Source organism: Colobus angolensis, unplaced genomic scaffold (assembly GCF_000951035.1).
Source record: "Colobus angolensis palliatus isolate OR3802 unplaced genomic scaffold, Cang.pa_1.0 Scaffold468, whole genome shotgun sequence".
Taxonomy (NCBI): Eukaryota; Metazoa; Chordata; class Mammalia; order Primates; family Cercopithecidae; genus Colobus; species Colobus angolensis.
In genome coordinates, this window is record NW_012118132.1 from 525,870 (window position 1) to 546,400 (window position 20,531).

At 44.7% G+C, this 20,531-nt stretch overlaps 1 protein-coding gene across 1 annotated transcript in view; it reads right to left on the reverse strand.

The window, feature by feature from the left end:
• Window positions 1-20,531, reverse strand: part of COG7 (component of oligomeric golgi complex 7) — a 61,340-nt gene that overhangs the window by 29,698 nt on the left and 11,111 nt on the right. Inside the window, exons 4-7 of the mRNA XM_011958326.1 lie at window positions 20,137-20,305; window positions 12,135-12,217; window positions 11,046-11,168; window positions 2,098-2,296 (exon numbers count right to left, since the gene is read on the reverse strand). Coding sequence (XP_011813716.1) covers window positions 2,098-2,296; window positions 11,046-11,168; window positions 12,135-12,217; window positions 20,137-20,305 — 574 coding nt within the window. The remainder of the gene's footprint in view (window positions 1-2,097; window positions 2,297-11,045; window positions 11,169-12,134; window positions 12,218-20,136; window positions 20,306-20,531) is intronic.

A 20,531-nucleotide genomic window follows, 5' to 3' on the forward strand; every position in this document is an offset into this window, starting at 1 on the left:
CAATGAAAACAACAAAACTATGTCTTAGGAAAACATTTAATGACATAAGAAAATGTTCATTATATTATTTTGAGCATTTCAAAAAATGAAAATATAAGAGTCGACAATCAATATTTTAAGATATTTTGTATATATTATATATTATTACATGTAAATACATAGAAGTATATGTTAAATATATATTATGTATTTATATTTATATGGTAGACATTAAGTATTTATATTAATATTTGTGAACAATGTATATTTATATTTGTATTACTGGAAGCAAAAAATGTTGGTGGTTCTGACTGATGAGTTTATAGATTGTTCTTGCTCTCTTTTTATTTCTATTTTTGTGTGTGTTTCCAAAGAATTTTAAAGTTAAAAGAAAAACCAAAACTCTTTTGGAAAACCTCAGGGAGAATCATTAGTAATCTAGGTCAAGTGTGGTGGCTCATGCCTGTAATCCCAGCACTTTGGGAGGCCAAGATGGGCGGATCACTTGAGGTAAGGAGTTTGAGACCAGCCTGGCCAACATGGTGAAACCCCCTGTCTATTAAAAATACAAAAAAAGTAGCTAGATGTGGTAGTGTGTGCCTGTAATCCCAGCTACTCAGAAGGCTGAGGCAGGAGAATTGCTTGAACCTGGGAGGCAGAGGTTGCAGTGAGCCAAGATTGCGCCACTGCACTCCAGCCTGGGCGACAAAACAAGTCTCTGTCTCAAAAAAAAAGAAAAAAAAGTAAAAGAAATCTAAAGTCCCAGCCGGGCATGGTGGCTCACACCTGCTCTAATCCCAGCACTCCAGGAGGCTGAGGCGGGTCGATCACCTGAGGTCATGAGTTCAAGACCAGCTTGGCCAACATGGCTAAACCCCATCTCTACTAAAAAATACAAAAATGAACTGGCTGTGGTGGCACACACCTGTAATCCCAACTACACAGGAGGCTGAGGCAGGAGAATTGCTTGAATCTAGGAGGTGGAGATTGTAGTGAGTCGAGATCGCGCCACTGCACTCCAGCCTGGGCGAGACTGAGACTCGTCCCATGGCTGACTAGCAAAGCACTTCTAGATCTGTCTCAAGAGTGGTTCTCTTCCCCACTACATCCATCCCCAGGGGAAGGATACGGCTGTTCCTTGCTCCACCTTCGTCCCACAGTGCTGCGGCAACTCGCCTTAGCCCAGCTCTCTCAATTCTCTTTAGCCACTTCCACAAAGGCATCACGGTCCCTTGGAAGCTTCCCCATCCACCGGGCCTTTCCCATAACTAAGGCCTGACCTGTGAGCGTGCCAAAAACACCGACGAGTCATCAGGAATCTGAACAATAAACACACTCCCTGGAATGTACGATGCAATTATACACAAATGTAATTAAAGAGAGTAACTATTAAATAAACCAAGTCAGTGACACACAGCCGCCAAACAGCAGAACAAGGCCTTCCTGAAGCAATTTCCTGATTTGACAGCAACATGCGTCACGGGATCTGTGTTCTTTAAAAATTTATGAAGCTTTTAACATAGATGGGAAAGAGCTTGGAGAGCGTCACACACCAGGCGCTGTTTACCCAAATGGGAGTAAGGGGGGCTCTGCTCTCAGTCGGCCACCGGGGAAAGCCCATTTTCTCTACAACTACCTGTACTCCTAACACAGCTCCCCTGCCCTAGGGCACTTGCTGTTGCTCCTACAAAAAGCCCCTGTAGCCTATTTGTTCTCTAAAACTGACTTTTGAGGGTGAACTGTCTGAGGCTTCGTGAGGAATTTGAAGGATGAGCACACTTGCCTCCTGGTAATCTGCTGCCAACTCTTTGCCATAACGTCTACCTGCCTCACTGTGATGCCTCTTTTATATCCCAAGCCCCCACAGAGGTGTCCATCACTTCCGCGGAGCATGTAAGGCACCCAGGCAGCACTGGAGCCAGGGAAACATATTAAACAACTATTTCCCTGATGGCAACGTTTTCATGGAAAAGCCCTCCACATCTGCTGAGAAGGAAAACACCGATCCCTTCCATTTCTGTAAAATCAGTCATCTGAAAAGGCAAACATCCAGGCCCCAGAAGCTTCAGAAAGAGCGAGTAAAGACAAGCTGGAGAACTGGCAGGAAGGAATGTTTACGTAGGTGGGGGAGCAGTGCCATCTCCAAGCCCTTGGCGAAGTGGGCGGTGGCGTCGTAGAACTCCAGCAGCCTGGTGAGCTCCTGCTCGGGCCCTGCCCTCTCCACACCGTTGCTGAGGCAGGAGGGCAGCGAGGGCATGAGGGCCCCCAGGGTCTGAATCAGCAGCACCATGACCACCTCGTGGGGCTTCTGGAACACCTGCAGTGAGAGAGACGTGTACCTGCCTTAGCACATGGAGCCAAGCAGGAGCCCACCTTTTTAAAAAAACTTTTCTGAGATGCCAGGCATGGTGGCTCATGCCTGTAATCCCAGCACCTTGGGAGGCAAAGGCAGGTGGATCACTTGAGGCCAGGAGTTCAAGACCAGCTTGGCCAACATGGTGAGACCGTCTCTACCAAAAATACAAAAATTAGCTGGGTGTGATGGCACATGCCTGTAATCCCACCTATTCGAGAGGCAGAGGCAGGAGAATCACTTGAACCTGGGAGGTGCGGGTTGCAGTGAGCCAAGATTGCACCACTGCATTCTAGCCTGGGTGACAGAGCGAGACTCTGTCTCAAAAAAATAAAAATAAACAAAAATTAAAAATTAAAAACCTTTTTAAGATAGGGTCTCACTCTGCCACCCAGGCTGAAGTGCAGTAGCATAATCATAGCTCACTGCAGTCTTTAACTCCCAGGCTCAAGTGATCTTCCCACCTTAGCCTCCCAAGTAGCTGACACCACAGGCACACTACCACACCTGGCTAATTTTTTATTTTATTTTTATTTTTGTAGAGACAGGGTCTCCCTATGTTGCCCAGGCTGGTCTCAAACTCCTAGCCTCAAGCTATCCTCCTTCCTCAACTTCCCAAAGTGTTAGGATTACAGGTGTGAGCCACAGCACCTTTTAAAGAAGTATAACTTTTAAAGAAGCTGTCTCCTGGGTCATCTCAAAAGGATCTCCCCTGATCGATGAAAAGAAGTCTAGTTTAGAGCTATAATCCCAAAGTTTTTCTCATGGCAAATGTGAACATGCTCAGAAAGTAAAGTAAACTGGCAAGACTTGGAACTTGCAACTTGCCCAGAACAACTGGCAAGTTCATGTCTATCAGCGGCTCCAAGTGTCTAGCTATTTTCAAATCTAACGAACGCATTCACGTAGCATTTTTTTGATGGTCACCAAAAATTAACTAGAGAGACAACTATGGGCCAGGTGTGGGGGCTCATGCCTGTAATCCCAGCACTTTGGGAGGCCTAGGTAGGTGGCTCACTTGAGGTCACGAGTTTGAGACCAGCCTGACCAACATGGTGAAACTGCATCTCTACTAAAAATACAAAAAAATTAGCTGGGTGCAGTGGTGCATGACTATAATCCCTGCTACGTAGGAGGCTGAGGCAAGAGGACTGCTTGAACCTGGGAGGCGGAGGTTGCAGTGAGCTGAGATGGTGCCACTGCACTCCAGCCTGGGTGACAAAAAAAAAAAAAGAAAAAAAGAAAAAGAACTATAAACCAACATGCCTGATGAATACACATGCAAACACCTTCAACAAAACACTAGTAAACTGAGTTCAGCAATGTGTTAAAAAACATCGTACACCATGACCAGGCAGGAGTCACCTAGCAATGGGAGAATGGTTAAACTAAACAAAAATGAATCAAGGCCGGGCACGGTGGTGGCTCAGCCCTGTAATCCCAGCACCTGGGAGGCCAAAACAGGAGGATCACTTGAAGACAGGAATTTGAGAACAGCCTCAAAAAATAAAAATATTATTAATCTCTAATTTTTAAAAACGAATCAATGTAATATAACACATTAACAGAATGAAGGGAAAAATACATGACCATCGCAATTAATGCAGAAAATATATTTGACAAAATTCCATATCCTTCATGAGAAAAACACTAAACTAGGAATAGAAGGAAACTTCCTCCACATAATAAAGGCCATATATGAAAACCCACAGCTAATGTGATACCTGATGGTGAGAGATTGAAAGCTTTTCACCTAAGAACAAGAAGAAGATAAGGATGCCTGCTTTTGCCACTCTATTCAACAAAGAACCCGAAGTCCTAGCCACAGCAACTGACCAAAAAAAAAAGAAATAAAAGGCATCCAAATTGAAAACAGAGATATCTCTGTTCACAGATGACATTATTTTATGTGTAGAAAATCTTAATCCACAAAATACTTTTAGAGTTAATAAACAAATTCAGGACAGGTGCAGAGTGGCTCATGCCTGTAATCCCAACACTTTGGGAGGCTAAGGTGGGAGGATCGCTTGAGCCTAGGAGTTTGAGACCAGCCTGGGCAACAAAGCAAGATCCTGTCTCACAAAAAATGTTTAAAAATTAGCCAGGTGTGGTGGTGTCAATCTGTAGTCCCAGCTACTTGGGAGGGTGAGGTGGGACAATCACCTGATCCCAGGAAGTAGAGGCTGCAGTGAGTTGAGATTGCACCACTGCACTCCAGCCTGGGCGATAGAGCAAAACTCTGTTGCAAACAAACAAACAAACAAAAAACAGGCCAGGTGTGGTGGCTCATGCCCGTAATCACAGTACTTTGGGAGGCCAAGGCGGGTGGATCACGAGGTCAGGAGTTCAAGACCAGCCTGGCCAAGATGGTGAAACCCCGTCTCTACTAAAAATGTGGTGGTGGGCACCTGTAATCCCAGTTACTTGGGAGGCTGAGGCACAGAACTGCTTGAACCCAGGAGGTGGAGGTTGCAGTGAGCCGAGACTCAGTGAGCGCCACTGCACTCCAGCCTGGACGACAGAGTGAAACTCTGTCTCAAAAGAAAAAAACAAAACAAAACAACAGCTAAACTGCTGAGGACTCTCCAATTTATGCTTCTTCCAACCACCTACCAGATGTCACCATTAGGATGCATCACTCTCACTTGGAATTTAAAAGCAGTCAAAATTGGAATTCATTCTTTTGCCACTGACCTCCCCAGACCTGTTTCCTTCAACTTCTCTGTTCCCGTCAGTAACATCTCCATTCAACCAGGATGAAAACCGCCCTCTGACTCTCTGTTCTTGTGGTCCATTCATCTGTTACCAGGTCCTAACAACTGCTCATTCTTCTTGAATTTCAGCATTTCCATCACCATCCTCTACCAAAGGTTCTTACCTGTCTCATCAGTTCACCCTCTAGACCACCACCAAATTCATTATTTTTAAATGTTATGTTAAAAATTCAAGGCCTGGCACAATGGCTCACACCTGTAATCCTACCACTTTGGGAGGCTGACGTGGGCGGAGCACTTGAGGCCAGGGGTTCAAGACCAGCCCGCGCAACATGGTGAAACCCCGTCTCTACTAAAAAATACAAAAATTAGCCAGACATGGTGGCATGCGCCTGCAGTCCCAGCTACTCCGGAGGCTGCGGCATGAGAATCACTTGAACTGGGGAGGAGGAGTTTGCAGTGAGCCCAGACCGTGCCACTGTACTCCAGCCTGAACAACATAGTGAAACCCCGTATCTACTAAAAATACAAAAAAATAAAAAATAAATTAGCCGGATGTGGTAGCACACGCCTATAATCCCAGCTACTCAGGAGGCTGAGGCAGGAGAACTGCTTGAACCCAGGAGGCGGAGGTTGCAGTGAGCCAAGATCATGCCATTACACTGCAATCTGGGCAACAGAGCGAGACTCCATCTCAAAAAAAACAAAAAACAAAAAACAAAAAACTGCTACAATGCAATAATAAAAAGGCAAATCACCTTTTTTTTAAAGGACAAAAGACTTGAATAGACATTTCGCAAAGGAAGATGCACAAATGGCCAATAAGCTCGTGAAAAGTTCCTCAACATCCTTAGTCATCAGGAAAATGCAAATAAAAACCATGATGAGATACTACTACACACCCACCAGTATGGCTAAAAATAAAGAGAATGTCAACACCTAATTTTGGCGAGGATGTGGAACCACCGGAACTCTCACACCCTGTGTAGCGGTGGAAACAGTACTACCGCTTTGAGCAAAGTGCTTGTTTCTTTCCTTTTAGTTACTTATCTATTTTTTTGAGACGGAGTCTCACTCTGTCGCCCAGGCTGGAGTGCAGTGGTGTGATCTCGGCTCACTGCAACTTCTACCTCCCAGGTTCAAGCGATTCTCCTGCCTCAGCCTCCCGAGCAGCTGGGATTATAGGCGTGTGCCACCACAGCCAGCTAACTTTTGGTATTTTTGGTAGAGACGGGTTTTTACCATGTTGGCCAGGCTGTTCTCAAACTCCTGACCTCAGGTGATCCACCCAACTCTGTCTCCCAAAGTGCTGGGATTACAGGCACGAGCCACCACGCCCAGCCATCTTTCTTTTTTTTGAGACAGAGTCTCACTCTGTTGCCCAGACTGGAGTGCAGTAGAGCAATCATGGCTCACTGAAGCCTCAACTTCCCAGGCTCAGGTGATCCTCCCACCTCAGCCTCCTGAGTTGCTGAGACTACAGGCATGTGCCACCACGCCCAGCTAATTTTTGTACTTTCTGTAGAGACAAGATTTTGCCATGTTGCCCAGGTAGGTCTCAAACTTCTGGGCTCAAGCAATCCTCCTGCCTTGGCCTCCCAAAGTGCTGAGATTACAGTTGTGAACCACCATGCCTGGCTGGACAATTTCTTATAAACCAAAACATACACCTATGATTTGACCCTGCAATTCCATTCCTAGGTATTTACCCAAGAGATGGGAACACATGTCTACACAAAAACCTACAGAACAATATTCAAAGTACCTTTATTCATAATTGCCCAACACTGGAAACATACCAAGTATCTACCAATAAGAAGTATCAACAGGTTGGGTGCAGTGGCTCAGGCTTGTAATCCCATCACCTTTGGGAGGTCGAGGCAGGTGGATCACCTGAGGTCAGGAGTTTGAGACCAGCCTGGCCAACATGAAGAAACCCCATCTCGGCTGGGCGCGGTGGCTCAAGCCTGTAATCCCAGCACTTTGGGAGGCCGAGATGGGTGGATCACGAGGTCAGGAGATCGAAATCATCCTGGCTAACATGGTGAAACCCCGTCTCTACTAAAAAATATGAAAAACTAGCTGGGCAAGGTGGCGGGTGCCTGTAGTACCAACTACTCGGGAGGCTGAGGCAGGAGAATGGCGTAAACCCGGGAGGCGGAGCTTGCAGTGAGCCGAGATCGCGCCACTGCACTCCAGCCTGGGTGACAGGGCAAGACTCCATCTCAAAAAAAAAAAAAAAGTGTAAACAAACAGGTATATACACACCATGTAACAGTATTCAGCAACAGAAAGGAACAAACTAGTGATACACACAACATGAGCAAATCTCAAAAACATGTTGAGTGAGAGAAGCTGTCTGATTCCATCTAGGTGAAATTCTAGAACACGTTGAACTAACTTATGATGGAAAAAATCAGGGCAGTGGTTGCCTTAAGGGTGTTGGGGCACAGACCAGCTGGGAAGGAGCATGAGGGAACTTTCCAGGGCGATGGTGATATGGATGTTCTGGATCCTCAAAGGGGATTAGGCTACCCAGGTATTTGTAGTTGTCAAATGAATGGGATGGCATATTTAAGATCACTGTGGCCAGGTGCAGTGGTTCACGCCTGTAATCCCAGTACTTTGGGAGGCCTGCGGCCCAACAATGGGAGGATCGCTTGAGCCCAGGAGTTCGAGACCAGCTTGGGCAACAAGGCAAAACCCTGTCTCCACAAAAAACACAAAAATTAGCTGGGTGTGGTGGCGCACGCCTATAGTCCCAGTACTCAGGAGGCTGAGAGGAGAGGATCACTTCAGCCCAGGGAGGTCAAGGCTGCACTGAGCCATGATCATGCCACCATACTCCAGTGGGGATAATAGGGCAAGACCCTGTTTCAAAAAAAAAAAAAGATTGTATTTCAAATTTTACCTCAAAAAATATACGTAAACATTGACCTTTAGTTAATAATATGTATGGTCTGAAGTGAATGAAGTTTGCAACTTACTCTGTTTTTTTTTTTTTTTTTGAGACAGAGTCTCGCTCTGTTGCCTAGGTTAGAGTGCAGTGGCACAACCTCAGCTCACTGCAACCTCCACCTCCCAGGTTCAAGTGATTCTTCTGCCTCAGCCTCCTGAGTAGCTGGGATTATAGGCGCCTGCCACCACAGCTGGCTAATTTTGTATTTTTAGTAGAGATGGGGTTTCGTCATGTTAGCCAGGCTGGTCTTGAACTCCTGACCTCAGGTGATCTTCCCGTCTCCACCTCCCAAAGTGCTGGGATTACAGGTGTGAGACACCACGCCCAGCCTTGTAACTTATTTTGAAATGAGTTAAAAAAATAAGATGATTGACTGGGCACTTTGCTCATGTCTGTAATCCTAGCACTTTGGGGGGCTGACGTAAGAGGATCACTTGAGCCCAGGAGTTTGACACCAGCCTGGGGAACATAGTGAGACCGCATCTCTGTTTAATTTAATATTTTTATATAAAAAAGAATACAAATAAAAATAATTGTAAAAAATGAGATGGATTAATGAACAGACAGAGACAGGGATAGGGGCAGATGTGCAATAAAGCAAATAGAGCAAAATGCTCACTGCACAACCTAGGAGGTGGCTACACGGGTATTCACTGGACGATTCCTTCAACATTTTTATATATTGGAAATTTTTCATATGAAAATGCTAGGGGGAAAAATCTGAAGGAGACACATGTGCCCTGGGTCCTGTGTGCTATACCGACCTTCAGGAGGTGACAGCCCAGCTATTATACTTACATCCTGAAAAGAAAACGGGTGACGGGCCAACAGAATAAATCAGCAGAAACTCATGTCTCCCAAAATCTAGGATGAGGCCCCAAGAGAAGTCTGAGAAGTCTAAGTTCTTTTTCTTAGATGACGAAAGGCTTCTGTATGCATGAACATGAGCTGTTTTTATCTTTGTGATACAAGAAGTAGTAGAAGCAGCAAGAACACATGAACAATTTTTTTTTTTGGCCAGGCACAGTGGCTCATGCCTGTAATCCCAGCACTTTGGGAGGCCGAGGTGGGCAGATCATTTGAGGTCAGGAGTTCGAGACCAGCCCGGCCAACATGGTGAAACCCCGTCTCTATTAAAAACACGAAAATTAGCTGGACATGGTGGTGGGTGCCTGTAATCCCAGCTACTCAGGAGGCTGAGGCAGGAGAATCGCTTGAACCCGGGAGGCGGAGGTTGCAGTGAGCAGAGATTGTGTCCCTGCACTCCAGCCTGGGCGACAGAGCAAGACTCTGTCTGAAAAAAAAAAAAAAAGAAATATTCTTCTTAAGAAAAATAAAATAGAGCCAGGCGTGGTGGCTCACGCCTGTAATCCCAGCACTTTCAGAGGTCAAAGTGGGAGGATCACTTGAGGCCAGGATTTGGAGACCAGCCTGGGCAACACACTGAGATCCTTATCTCTACAAAAAAAAAAAAAAAATTTTTTTTAATTAGCCAGGCATGGTGGCACAAACCTGTATTCCTAGATACTTATAGGCTAAGGCAGGAGGATGGCTTGAGCTCAGGAGGTTGAGGCTACGGTGAGCCATGATCACGCCACTGCACTCTAGCCTGCATGACAGAGCAAGACCCTGTCTCAAACAAAACAAAACAAAATCCTAAGAATGAATTAGGTTAGTTCAAGGAAAAAGAACAAGGATGGAAAAAAGCGCTTTAACCAACAACTTGAATGACATGACCCTTGTATAAGGAATTCTCTCCAACCACAGTCAAGTTCATTCCAGCAAATGACTGATGAACATCTGAAGAGTGATTCACAACTATTGTAAAAAAATAAAATATGGGGAACCTGGCACTAAACCAGTCATAGATGACCTGCTTCTAGGTTGGGGTTTCGTACGTGGCAGAGCAGCTCCCTCACTGCAATCTATTTCAATAGCTCTCTATCTGAGTGCTACTGAAAATCAGCCCTCAGCACAAGGGTTTGGAAAAAAAAGAAATAAGAAAAAAATAAACAAATAAAATAAGCCACACAAGAAACAGGCCCAATAAGTCATTACTGCAAAGTAAGACAGGCCCTTCCCCTGCTTAGAAGAGATTCTACTGTGCCTCCTGTCTCAAGGCAAGAGAACAATGGTTTAAACCCTTTATGGCTAGAAATGCCTAGAGACTTCAGGAAAGTAAATGATGGAAAGTTGCCACTTGAAACAAAGTTCCTCTGTCTCTCCTCACTCTTAGTCAAGGGGTACCTTTAAAATTATCTCTTCCTCCAATTAATTCTTGGTGTATCGTAAGAACAAGGGAGACTCACTTCAGGTAGGAAAATTTTACCTGAAGTAAAGATAAAAACATTCCTGTTCACTCGAACACCACCTGACCAGGGGCCTCCTGCTTTTAGATGGGAAGAAAACAGCCTTTAGGAATTCCACAGGCTCCCTTGCTGGACAACAGGTGGCATTGTCACATTAGGTCCTATTTAAGTTATAGATAAGAGTGGTAAGAAGAGTTTCAGTGGAGACCTAAAGATTTCACTGACGTGGGCTTCTAAGCTTATCTTTTATTTTTAAACTTAAACATTTAACTGGTTATCTTTTTTTTTTTTTTTTGTCTGTTTTTTTGAGACAGGGTCTTGCTTGCTTTGCTGTCCAGGCTGAATGTAGTGGTGCAATCGTAGTCACTGTGGCCTCAACCTCCTGGACGTAGGCAATCTTCCTGCCTCAGCCTCCTGAGTAATTGTGTCAGCACACCTGGCTAACTTTTGCATTTTTTGTAGAGTTGGGGTTTCACCGTGTCGGCCAGCCTGGTCTCGAACTCCTAGGCTCAAACGATCTGCCCGCTTCGACCTTCCAAAGTGTGGTGGTTACAAGTGTGAGCCACCACACCCAGCCTAACTAGTTATTTTTTAACCCCTTGAATGACGGCAACAAACGGGGAAGTTCTTTGAGCAGTACTCTGCAGTTGAGGGTGGCTACTCCGGAGGCGGTCACCCATTCCCTTGTCACCATAGGCTCTGCTCTTCCTAGAAAAAAAATGAGCTGTTACCTGTGTAGCCCACTGGATTTGTGTGTGCCAAGCCCCAAGCAAGGCGTCATAGAGTCCGGTAAGCTGCCGGTCCAGGGGTAGGTCACTTTGACACAGCTCTTGCCAGGCTGCTAAAAGCTGCACCTGCAGAGACAGAACAAAGGGAACTTTACTGGGTACATCAACATAGGTTGCCTGCTAACACTGCCCTGCCCTGCTACCCAGAGCAATCACAGATTGCTCAATGGGCTCACTGGGCAGCCCAGCGAGGTCCATCCACTTCAAAGAAAGGTAGGGAAAAAAACCATGTGCAGTTACCTGCACTGATTCACAGCTTTAATCTGTCACCCTGCAGATGGGATCCCCTCTCCATTTATCCTGCCCTAAAAGCATGTAACGTGCAACCAAGTGGCACACCATCACTCTTCTGAATAGACCTCGGGGCAAGAGTGGGTAGACGTGTATGTTTAAGCTTCATGTCCTAATATCACTGCTCAAAAGACACACAACACTGGACTTGAAGGAATCAAGGTCAGCTCAGGAAGCTGTCAAGTTTTTTGGCAATCTAACTTCAGCAAACCTAGAAAACATAAACTTCCAAGCCAGGTGGAGTGGCACGTGCCTGTAGTCCCAACTCCTCACAAGACTGAGACGGGAGGATCACTTGAGCCCAGGGGTTCGAGGCTGTAATGCACCATGATCGCATCTGTGAATAGCCACCGACTGGGCAAAATAGTGAAACCCTATCTCTAATGAAAAAAAGAAAAAAAGAGAAATTCTTACTGCTTCCTTAGGGTGTAATAAAGCTTAAGACATAAATCTCCCTTAAAAGACAAAAATGAGAATAAATTAAAACAATGTTTCAAGTCTATAATGAATCCAGCTGTAAACAGAAAAGATAATGAAAACGGGTAACTCTTTTTTCAACTGACAATTAAATTAATCCATATGCTAGACCAAGAGCTCCCCCTACTGGCTAACTAAGAGAAAAACAGCCAGAGGGCAAGGAGGCAAATGTCTTTGCCTTCTGAATTATGAACCTGCGATTCTGTGATCCAGAGTTATGAGCATTCCACAACTGCACAACTGTCATGGTGCACAGCTTCTTACCTTGTGACACTTGTAGTAGTAGGCCAGGAGCTGGGGCATCCGGTCAATTTCAGTAAACACCTTCACAAACACTTTGGACTGATCTAAAGAATATACAATGTATATATATTGTTACCAGCCTTTCTGGTGTAGACATGAGAAAAAAGTCACCAGGATGAAGATGGATATATGGAAGCTAGTATTCACAAGTTCCTGCCTAGATACTGAATTAACTCATGCATGGGGATCATAAATTTGAAAAACAAGCATGGCTTGAAAACCAGATACTGTAAGGTATTCTCCCCACTGTTCCTCACAGAATTCATATTTTAACATAATATTGACAGGTTAGTTATGTCTTTGAAAATTCCTACTTCAATTATACCCAATGGAAACTTTAAAAAAGCAAACACACTGAACTTCTGTGTGTCAACATATCTGGTGGTTTGAGGAATAAGTAAATAATTTGGGCCGGTCGCGGTGGCTCATGCCTGTAATCCCAGCACTTTGGGAGGCCAAGACAGGCAGATCACCCGAGGTCAGGAGTTCGAGACCAGCCTGGCCAACATGATGAAACCCCATCTCTACTAAAAAAAAAAAAAAAAAAATAGCTGAGCATGGTGGTGCACACCTGTAATCCCAGCTCCTTGAGGCTGAGGCAGGAGAATTGGTTGAACCCGGGAGGTGGAGGTTGCAGTGAGCCAAGATCGTGCCACTGCACTCCAGCCTGGCCGACAGAGCAAGACTCTGTCTAAAACAAAACAAAACAAAACAAAAAAACATAAAATCAAATAATTTGGTAACTATCAGCATTCCACACATAACAATGGATTCTAAGACCCAAGTTATGGGCTTAATATCAAGTAGTTTCTTACACATTTCCCTAAGGGCAGAGGAAATGACTGAGCAAAGCAGTTGCCTCCAGGCTCACCATTGGACAGACAGGTAGGTGGGTTTCAGTGCAGTCTCTGACTAGCGTGCACAGCAGCACCACTTCTGGCTCCCGTCTGCCCCCTTCTGGCCAAAACGTACATGCCACAGCCTTAGAACTGTATCAAAAGGAAGGACAAACAAACAAACAAGCAAAAAAAAACCCTGAGCTAAAAGGTCCCCAAACTTCTTATATTTGCTTTGTTCCCCTTCACTTCTGGGAAGCCCATTAAACTGCTGTGAAGGAAATGTAACAGCAACTGCTGTGGGACACCCAGCTAAGCGCTGGAGACCTGCGGGTGGAACTCGACTTAACGGGCAGAGAAATCCATGAGTTAGAAAACGAATATTTGCCTTTAAAATGCTTATTATTTTCATAAGAACACTTAAATAAATGAATCTTCCTGCTACATTTAAAATTATTCCATAGGCCAGGTGTGGTGGCTCACACCTATAATCCCAGCATTTTGGGAGGCTGAGGTGGGAGGACTGCTTGAGCCCAGGAGTTCAAAAATGTCCTAGGCATCACAGGACCCCTCTACAAAAAGTAGAAAATTAGCTGGGCGTGGTGCACACCTGTAAACCCCGGGAGGCTAAGCTGGGAGTATCACATAAGCCCGGGAGGACAAGGCTGCAGTGAACTCAGATCACGTCACTGCACTTCAGCCTGGGTGACAGAGCAAGATTCTAGCTCAAAAAACAAAATTCTATAAATTGGGTTTGACCAGTGAGAGGCAAAAAAATTAATTAAAATAATTCTATAAAAAGTTGCTTCAGTGTATCAGCTGAATTCACTGGTTATATAAAATGAACTGGGCATGTATACTTGGCTATACCCACATTGTCACTTTAGGAGAGAGATGGAAAAGGGGAACATGTTGGGGATGAACAAATTTATCAGAGAATTCCCTTTAAATACTGTTAGATAGGCTGGGCGAGGTGGCTCAGAACTATAATCCCAGTACTTTGGGAGGCCAAAGTGGGCAGATCACTTGGGGTCAGGAGCTCGAGACCAGCCTGGCCAATATGGTGAAACCCCGTCTCTACTAAAAACATAAAAAATTAACCAGGCGTGGTGGCGCACGTCTGTAATCCCAGCTACTCCAGAGGCTGAGGCGCTTAAACCTGGGAGGCGGAGGTTGCCGTGAGCCGAGATCACACCACTGCAGTCCAGCCTGGGCAACAGAGCGAGACTCCATCTCAAAAAAAAATAAAAAGTAAAAACCGTTAGATAAAAAACCACCTCAGCCTTCTGTGAAACATGGCTGATTATAAACAGCACATTGCCTGTGGGGCAGGGGGAACCCTTCCTGATACTTGCCAAAATTAAGATTAATCGCTAAAAGAAAAACATCGTTTTATCTGCATTGAAGCCAGGAAAATATCTGTACTACATACTTTAGAGAATCCCAACCAGATACCCAATCACTTCGGGCCACAATGGGCGAGGAAGCTGGTAAAAGTCCGGGTGGTAAGGGTGGTGCAGCGCAGTACAAAGGGCCAAAGACTGGGGGCCAAGGAGGCTTGGGTCGGGCTTGGGATGGAGGGCTGTTTCCACCACAGCTCAGCTGAGGAGGCAGCCCACTGGGCTCAAAAGCTCCATTTTCCCCTTCTGAATCCATGTCCTGCCTAGAGTCAAGCCTGATTCAAATTTGTGCACGAAAACTGTCAAAAAGTGCTTATCTACAAAAGCAAACCCCTGATGCTGAACCACTAGGCATCACTCAAATCCAGCACCAGTTTCCAGTAGCCAGCTCACTCAGAAGGAAACAAACAAAAAACCTTAAATGCATGGAGCCACCACCTCTCCATCCCCACTCCCACTCCCCCGACCCCACATAACTGGATGTAACCCTAACCAGAAAAGTGAGCTCTGTAGTAGCAACAAATTTACTAGAGAACGTGAGGAACCAAGCTCCTAGAATGGCGACTTCTCAACCCCCCAGCTCCTGCCTTAGAATCCTGTGAACGAAGAAAAGACTCAAAATAAAGAATTAACAAATGGGGAAGACAGGGAATTAGAGGGTTGGAGATGAGTACTGAGGCCTTTCTCTCTAGGTAACTGAAGAGCACAGCAGAGAATGTAACTTTTCACTAAAGGAAGGCTTTCAACAAAACCCAGGTAAACAAGGAAGGGCTTCCAAGGAAATTCCACTGTTTTTCAGTAAATACCAGGCCCAGAACAAAAGCACCATCACACACAAACATGAATCAGTAGAAACAAAGAAACTCTACCACAGTACCCTATGCACTCAATAAATTGGACTACAACAAAATTAAAAACTTGGGGCCTGGTGCTGTGGCTCACGCCTGTAATCCCAGCAACTGGGGAGGCTGAAGCAGGCGGATCACGAGGTCAAGAGATTGAGACCATCTTGGCCAACATGGTGAAACTCCATCTCTACTAAAAATACAAAAATTAGCTGGGCGTGGTGGCACGCGCCTGTAGTCCAAGCTACTCGGGAAGCTGAGGTAGGAGAATCGCTTGAACCCGGAAGGCAGAGGTTGCAGTGAGCCAAGATCACACCACTGCACTTCAGCCTGGAGACAGAGCAAGACTCTGTCTCAAAAAAAAAATTAAAAACTTGGGCATCAAAAGATTTCACCAATAAGAGAATGAAAAGACAATCCATGGAATGGGGAAAAATATTTGCAAGATATATTCAATAAAAGAATAATATCCAGAATATATGAAGAATTTCTACAACTCACCAGCAAAACAACAAATAACCCAATATAAAATTGGGTAAAGGGCCAGGCACCCCGGCTTATGCCTGTAATCTCAGGACTTTGAGAGGTTGAGGAGGGAGGATTGTTTGAGCCCAGGAGTTTAAGACCAGCCTGAGCAGCATAGCAAGACCCTATCTTTACAAAAAACAAAAAATTAGCTGGGTATGGCGGTGCACATCTGTAGTCCCAACTACTTGGGAGGCTGAGGTGGGAGGATCACTTGAGCTTGGGAGGTCAAGGCTGCAGTGAGCCATGATTGCACCACTGCATTCCAGCCTGGGGGACAGTGCAAGACCTTCTCTCACAAAACAACAAAACAAAACAAAAATGGGGAAAGGATTTGAATAGACATTTTTCCAAAAATATACAAATAGTCAATAAGCAAATGAAAATACACTCAATATCATTAATCATTAGAGGAATGAAAATCAAAACCATAAGATACCATTTCATACTCATTAGTATGGCTATAATCCAAAAACACAAAAAATGACAAGGGTTCGAAAAGTGTGGAGAAACTGGAACTCTTGTGCATTGCTGGTGATAGTGTAAAATGGTGCAGTCACTATGGAGAACAGTATGACAATTACTCAAAAAATTAAACATCAGATTACCATATGGGCCAGGTGTGGTGGCTCATACCTGTAATCCCAGCACTTTGGAAGGCCAAGATGGGCAGATCACTTGAGGCCAGGAGTTTGAGACCAGCCTGGCCAACATGGCAAAACCCCGTCTCTACAAAACATACAAAAATTAGCTGGGTGTCGTGGTGCACACCTTTAATCCCAGCTACTCAGGAAGCTGAGGCACAAGAATCACTTGAATCTGGGAGGCAGAGATTACAGTGAGCCAAGATCATGCCACTGCACTCCAGTCTGGGCAACAGAGTTAAACTGTGTCTCCAAAACAAAACAAAAAAAGGGCCAGGCGCGGTGGCTCAAGCCTGTAATCCCAGCACTTTGGGAGGCCGAGACGGGCGGATCACAAGGTCAGGAGATCGAGACCATCCTGGCTAACACAGTGAAACCCCATCTCTACTAAAAATACAAAAAATGAGCCGGGCGAGGTGGCGGGCGCCTGTGGTCCCAGCTACTCGGGAGGCTGAGGCAGGAGAATGGCGTGAACCCGGGAGGCGGAGCTTGCAGTGAGCTGAGATCCGGCCACTGCACTCCAGCCCGGGCAACAGAGCGAGACTCCGTCTCAAAAAAAAAAAAAAAAAAAAAGATAAGCATATGATCCAGCAATTCCACTTCTGAGTAGATATCTAAAGGAATTGAAAGCTGGAACTCAAACAGACACTTGTACACCCATGATCATTGTAGCATTCTTCATAAGAGCCAAAAGGTAGAAATAACCTACATGTTCATCAACAGATGGATAGAGAAAATGTGGTATATATATGAGATGGAATATTACTCAGCCTTAAGAAGAAAGGAAATTCTAACACATGCTACACCATGGATGAGCCTTGAAGATGTTATGCTAAGCCATAAAAGGAAAAATACTATGTGAATCCATTTATAGAATGTAGAGTAGTCAAATTCATAGGGACAGAAGTAGAATGATGATTGCTGGCAGGTGAGGGTAGGAGGAATGGACAGTTACTGTTTAATGGGTACGAAATTTCAGTTCAGAGATGAAAAAAGTTCTGGAGATGGAAGGTGGTGATGTTTGCACAGCAATGTGAATGTACTTAATGCCACTAAAATGCACACTTAAAAATTACTAAAATGGTAGATTTTGTTACATGTATTTTGCCACAATTTTTAAAATTTTTTTCTGAAAAAAAGAGAACACTTCCAAAGATTTTCCCTAAGACAGAGAAGAAAATTTTAGGCAATAATTGCTTCACACTCTCAAATAAATTACATATCCTTTCTTTAATAGGATCTAAGGCTTCGGGAGGGTGAGATGTGAGGATCGCTTTAGGCCAGGAGTTCAAGACCAACCTGGGCAATATAGCAAGACCCCATCTATTAAAAAAAAAAGTAGGCTGGGCATGGTGGTTCACGCCTGTAATACCTGCACTTCGGGAGGCCAAGGCGGGCAGATCACCTGAGGTCAGGAGTTCAAGACCAGCCTGGCCAACAGGGTAAAACTCCATCTCCACTAAAAATACAAAAAATTAGCTGGGTATGGTAGCACATGCCTGTAATCCCAGCTACTCGGGAGGTGAGGCAGGAGAATCGCTTGAACCCAGGAGGCAGACATCATGCCACTGTACTCCACCCTGGGTGACAGAATGAGACTCAGTCTCAAAAAAAAAAAGAATCTAAGGTATTACAATGAGATAAAAAGGGAGGTTGGCAGAGCTAAGGAAAAAAATTAGGAAGTAAATCATTACATAACAAAAATTAAAAATTAATTAGAAGAACAAATATAACAAAACTTTATTTTTGAGACAAGGTCTCACTCTGTCACTCCTGCGCTCAAGCAATCCTTCTGTCCCAACCTCCCGAGTAGCTGAGACTACAAGCATGCACCACCATGCCTGGCTAATTTTTTATTTTTTGTAGAGACGGGGTCTTGCTATGCTACCTAGGCTTGTCTCAAACACCTGGGCTCAGGCGATCCTCCCGCCTTGACCTCCCAAAGTGCTGGGATTATAGGAGTGAGCCACTGCACCCGGCAGAGAACAGATATTTTATTTTTAAAAACAAGTAGAGAGTTTATTTGGGTGAAGTTTGAGGACTGCATATCAGGGTCATGGATTCACGTTGCCCTGCATATATGCTCCAGAACAGACACTTTGGAAAACCCCATCAGCCAAATGAAAAACAAGCTTTAGAAAAATGACACAAGGCAGGAGGGAACTGAGAGGGAGTAGGCAAACATCCAAACGAAACCAGAGAAAATATGATATATACGGAGAGGGAAAAGGGAGAGCTAATGAACAGATAGTTGATGTTCTCAAACATCAATATAATAAAACAGAGAACAAATAAAACAGAAAAAAAATTTTAAGGAAGGCGATTTTCTGTAAATGAAAATATGAATTGGTAGGTGAAAAGGGGTGACACTGGGTTCCTGGAAAAGTTAAAAATTTTCAAAACTGAAAAAGAACCTAGAGAAGTTACTAAACTACAAGGTAAAAGAATCTTATAAGCCATAATTTGGCAAACTATGCGCCAGCAGGCCAAACTGCCATCTGTTTTGGTAAATAAAGTTTTACTTGGCCAGGCATGGTGGCTCGCGCCTCTAATCCCAACACTTTGGGAGGCCGAGGTGGGCAGATCACTTGTGGTCAGGAGTTTAAGACGAGCCTGGACGACGTGGTGAAACTCCATCTCTACTGAAAATATAAAAATTAGCCAGGTGTAGTGGCACACATCTGTAATCCCAGCTACTCGGGAGACTGAGACAGGAAAATCGCTTGAGCCTGGGAGGCTGAGGCTACATTGAGCTGAGGTCACGCCACTGCACTCCAGCCTGGGGAACACAGCGAGACTTCATCTCAAAAAAACAAAAACAAAAACAACACAGCAAAGCCCATCCATTTATGAGTGGGTTTTTGTGCCACAACTGCAGAGGTATCGTGAGAGGTATCTGTGAGAGAGGCCATATGGCCCCCAAATCCTAATATTTATGATCCAGCCCTTTACAAGAAATGTTTGTCAGTCCCTGTTGTAACTATTCAGGGAAAAGAAACAAGCTACATACATACAAAAAAAAAATAGGAAGAAGAAGCAGGCCAGTCTGTCACTTATCAGAATATGGAGGGAAATGTATTCACACTAGAAGACAGAATTCACAGAAGTAGCATTTCACCTTTTGTCTTTACAGAAGTATATTTGGCTGTTTTGTGAGACATTCTGGGGGAAAAGAAAAATAAATATAGATGGCAGAAGACAATGAAGAAGTCTGAAGGAGAAAGCATGTGGCCCAAGAATTCCAAAATCAGTTATTGCTTTCTACACGTAAAGGCAATAGAAAGACACTCCTGGCCAGGCGCAGTGGCTCACATCTGTTAATCCCAGCCCTTTGGGAGGCTGAGGCGAGTGCATCACCTGAGGTCAGGAGCTCGAGACCAGCCTGGCCAACATGGTGAAAGCCCATTTCTACTCAGAATACAAAAATTACCCGGGCGTGGCACTGCACGCCTATAATCCCAGCTACCTGAGAGGCTGAGGCAGGAGAATTGCTTGAACCCAGGAGGTGGAGGTTGCAGTGAGCCGAGATCCCACCACTACAGTCTAGCCTCAGTGGCAGAGCAAGACTCCATCTCAAAAAAAAAAAAAAATTACAGAGTTCCTTCTAATCTATATAATTCAATCACCATTAAGACATTCTAAAAACTGAAGACTTACAAGGCCTTATCTTTATAGAGAGATATACACAGAGATGAGAAGCAGCTAGCACTCACCTACAGCCTGAGAGGTGAATGCCGCTACAATCTGCGGACTGGCTAGAGCCTCCAGCCTGTTCTTCAGTGCCTCCAAGTGCACACACTTTTCTGAGTAGTCTGGTGTATCAACAAGCATCATTAAGCTGTTCTGCATACCTGTTAGCTTGGCAGAAATCACAGCTATGTCCTAGAAAAGACCAGAATAGAGGATATTTATTTTAAAAGATCCCTACTGCCTCAATTGAGAATAGATAAAATGCATGAAAAGGCAACTCATCAAGCAAGAAAATGGGGCTGGGCATGGTGGTGGCTCATGCCTGTAATCCCAGCACTGTGGGAGGCCAAGGTGGGTGGGTCAGGAGTTCGAGACCAGCCTGGCCAACATGGTGAAACTCCATCTCTACTAAAAATAC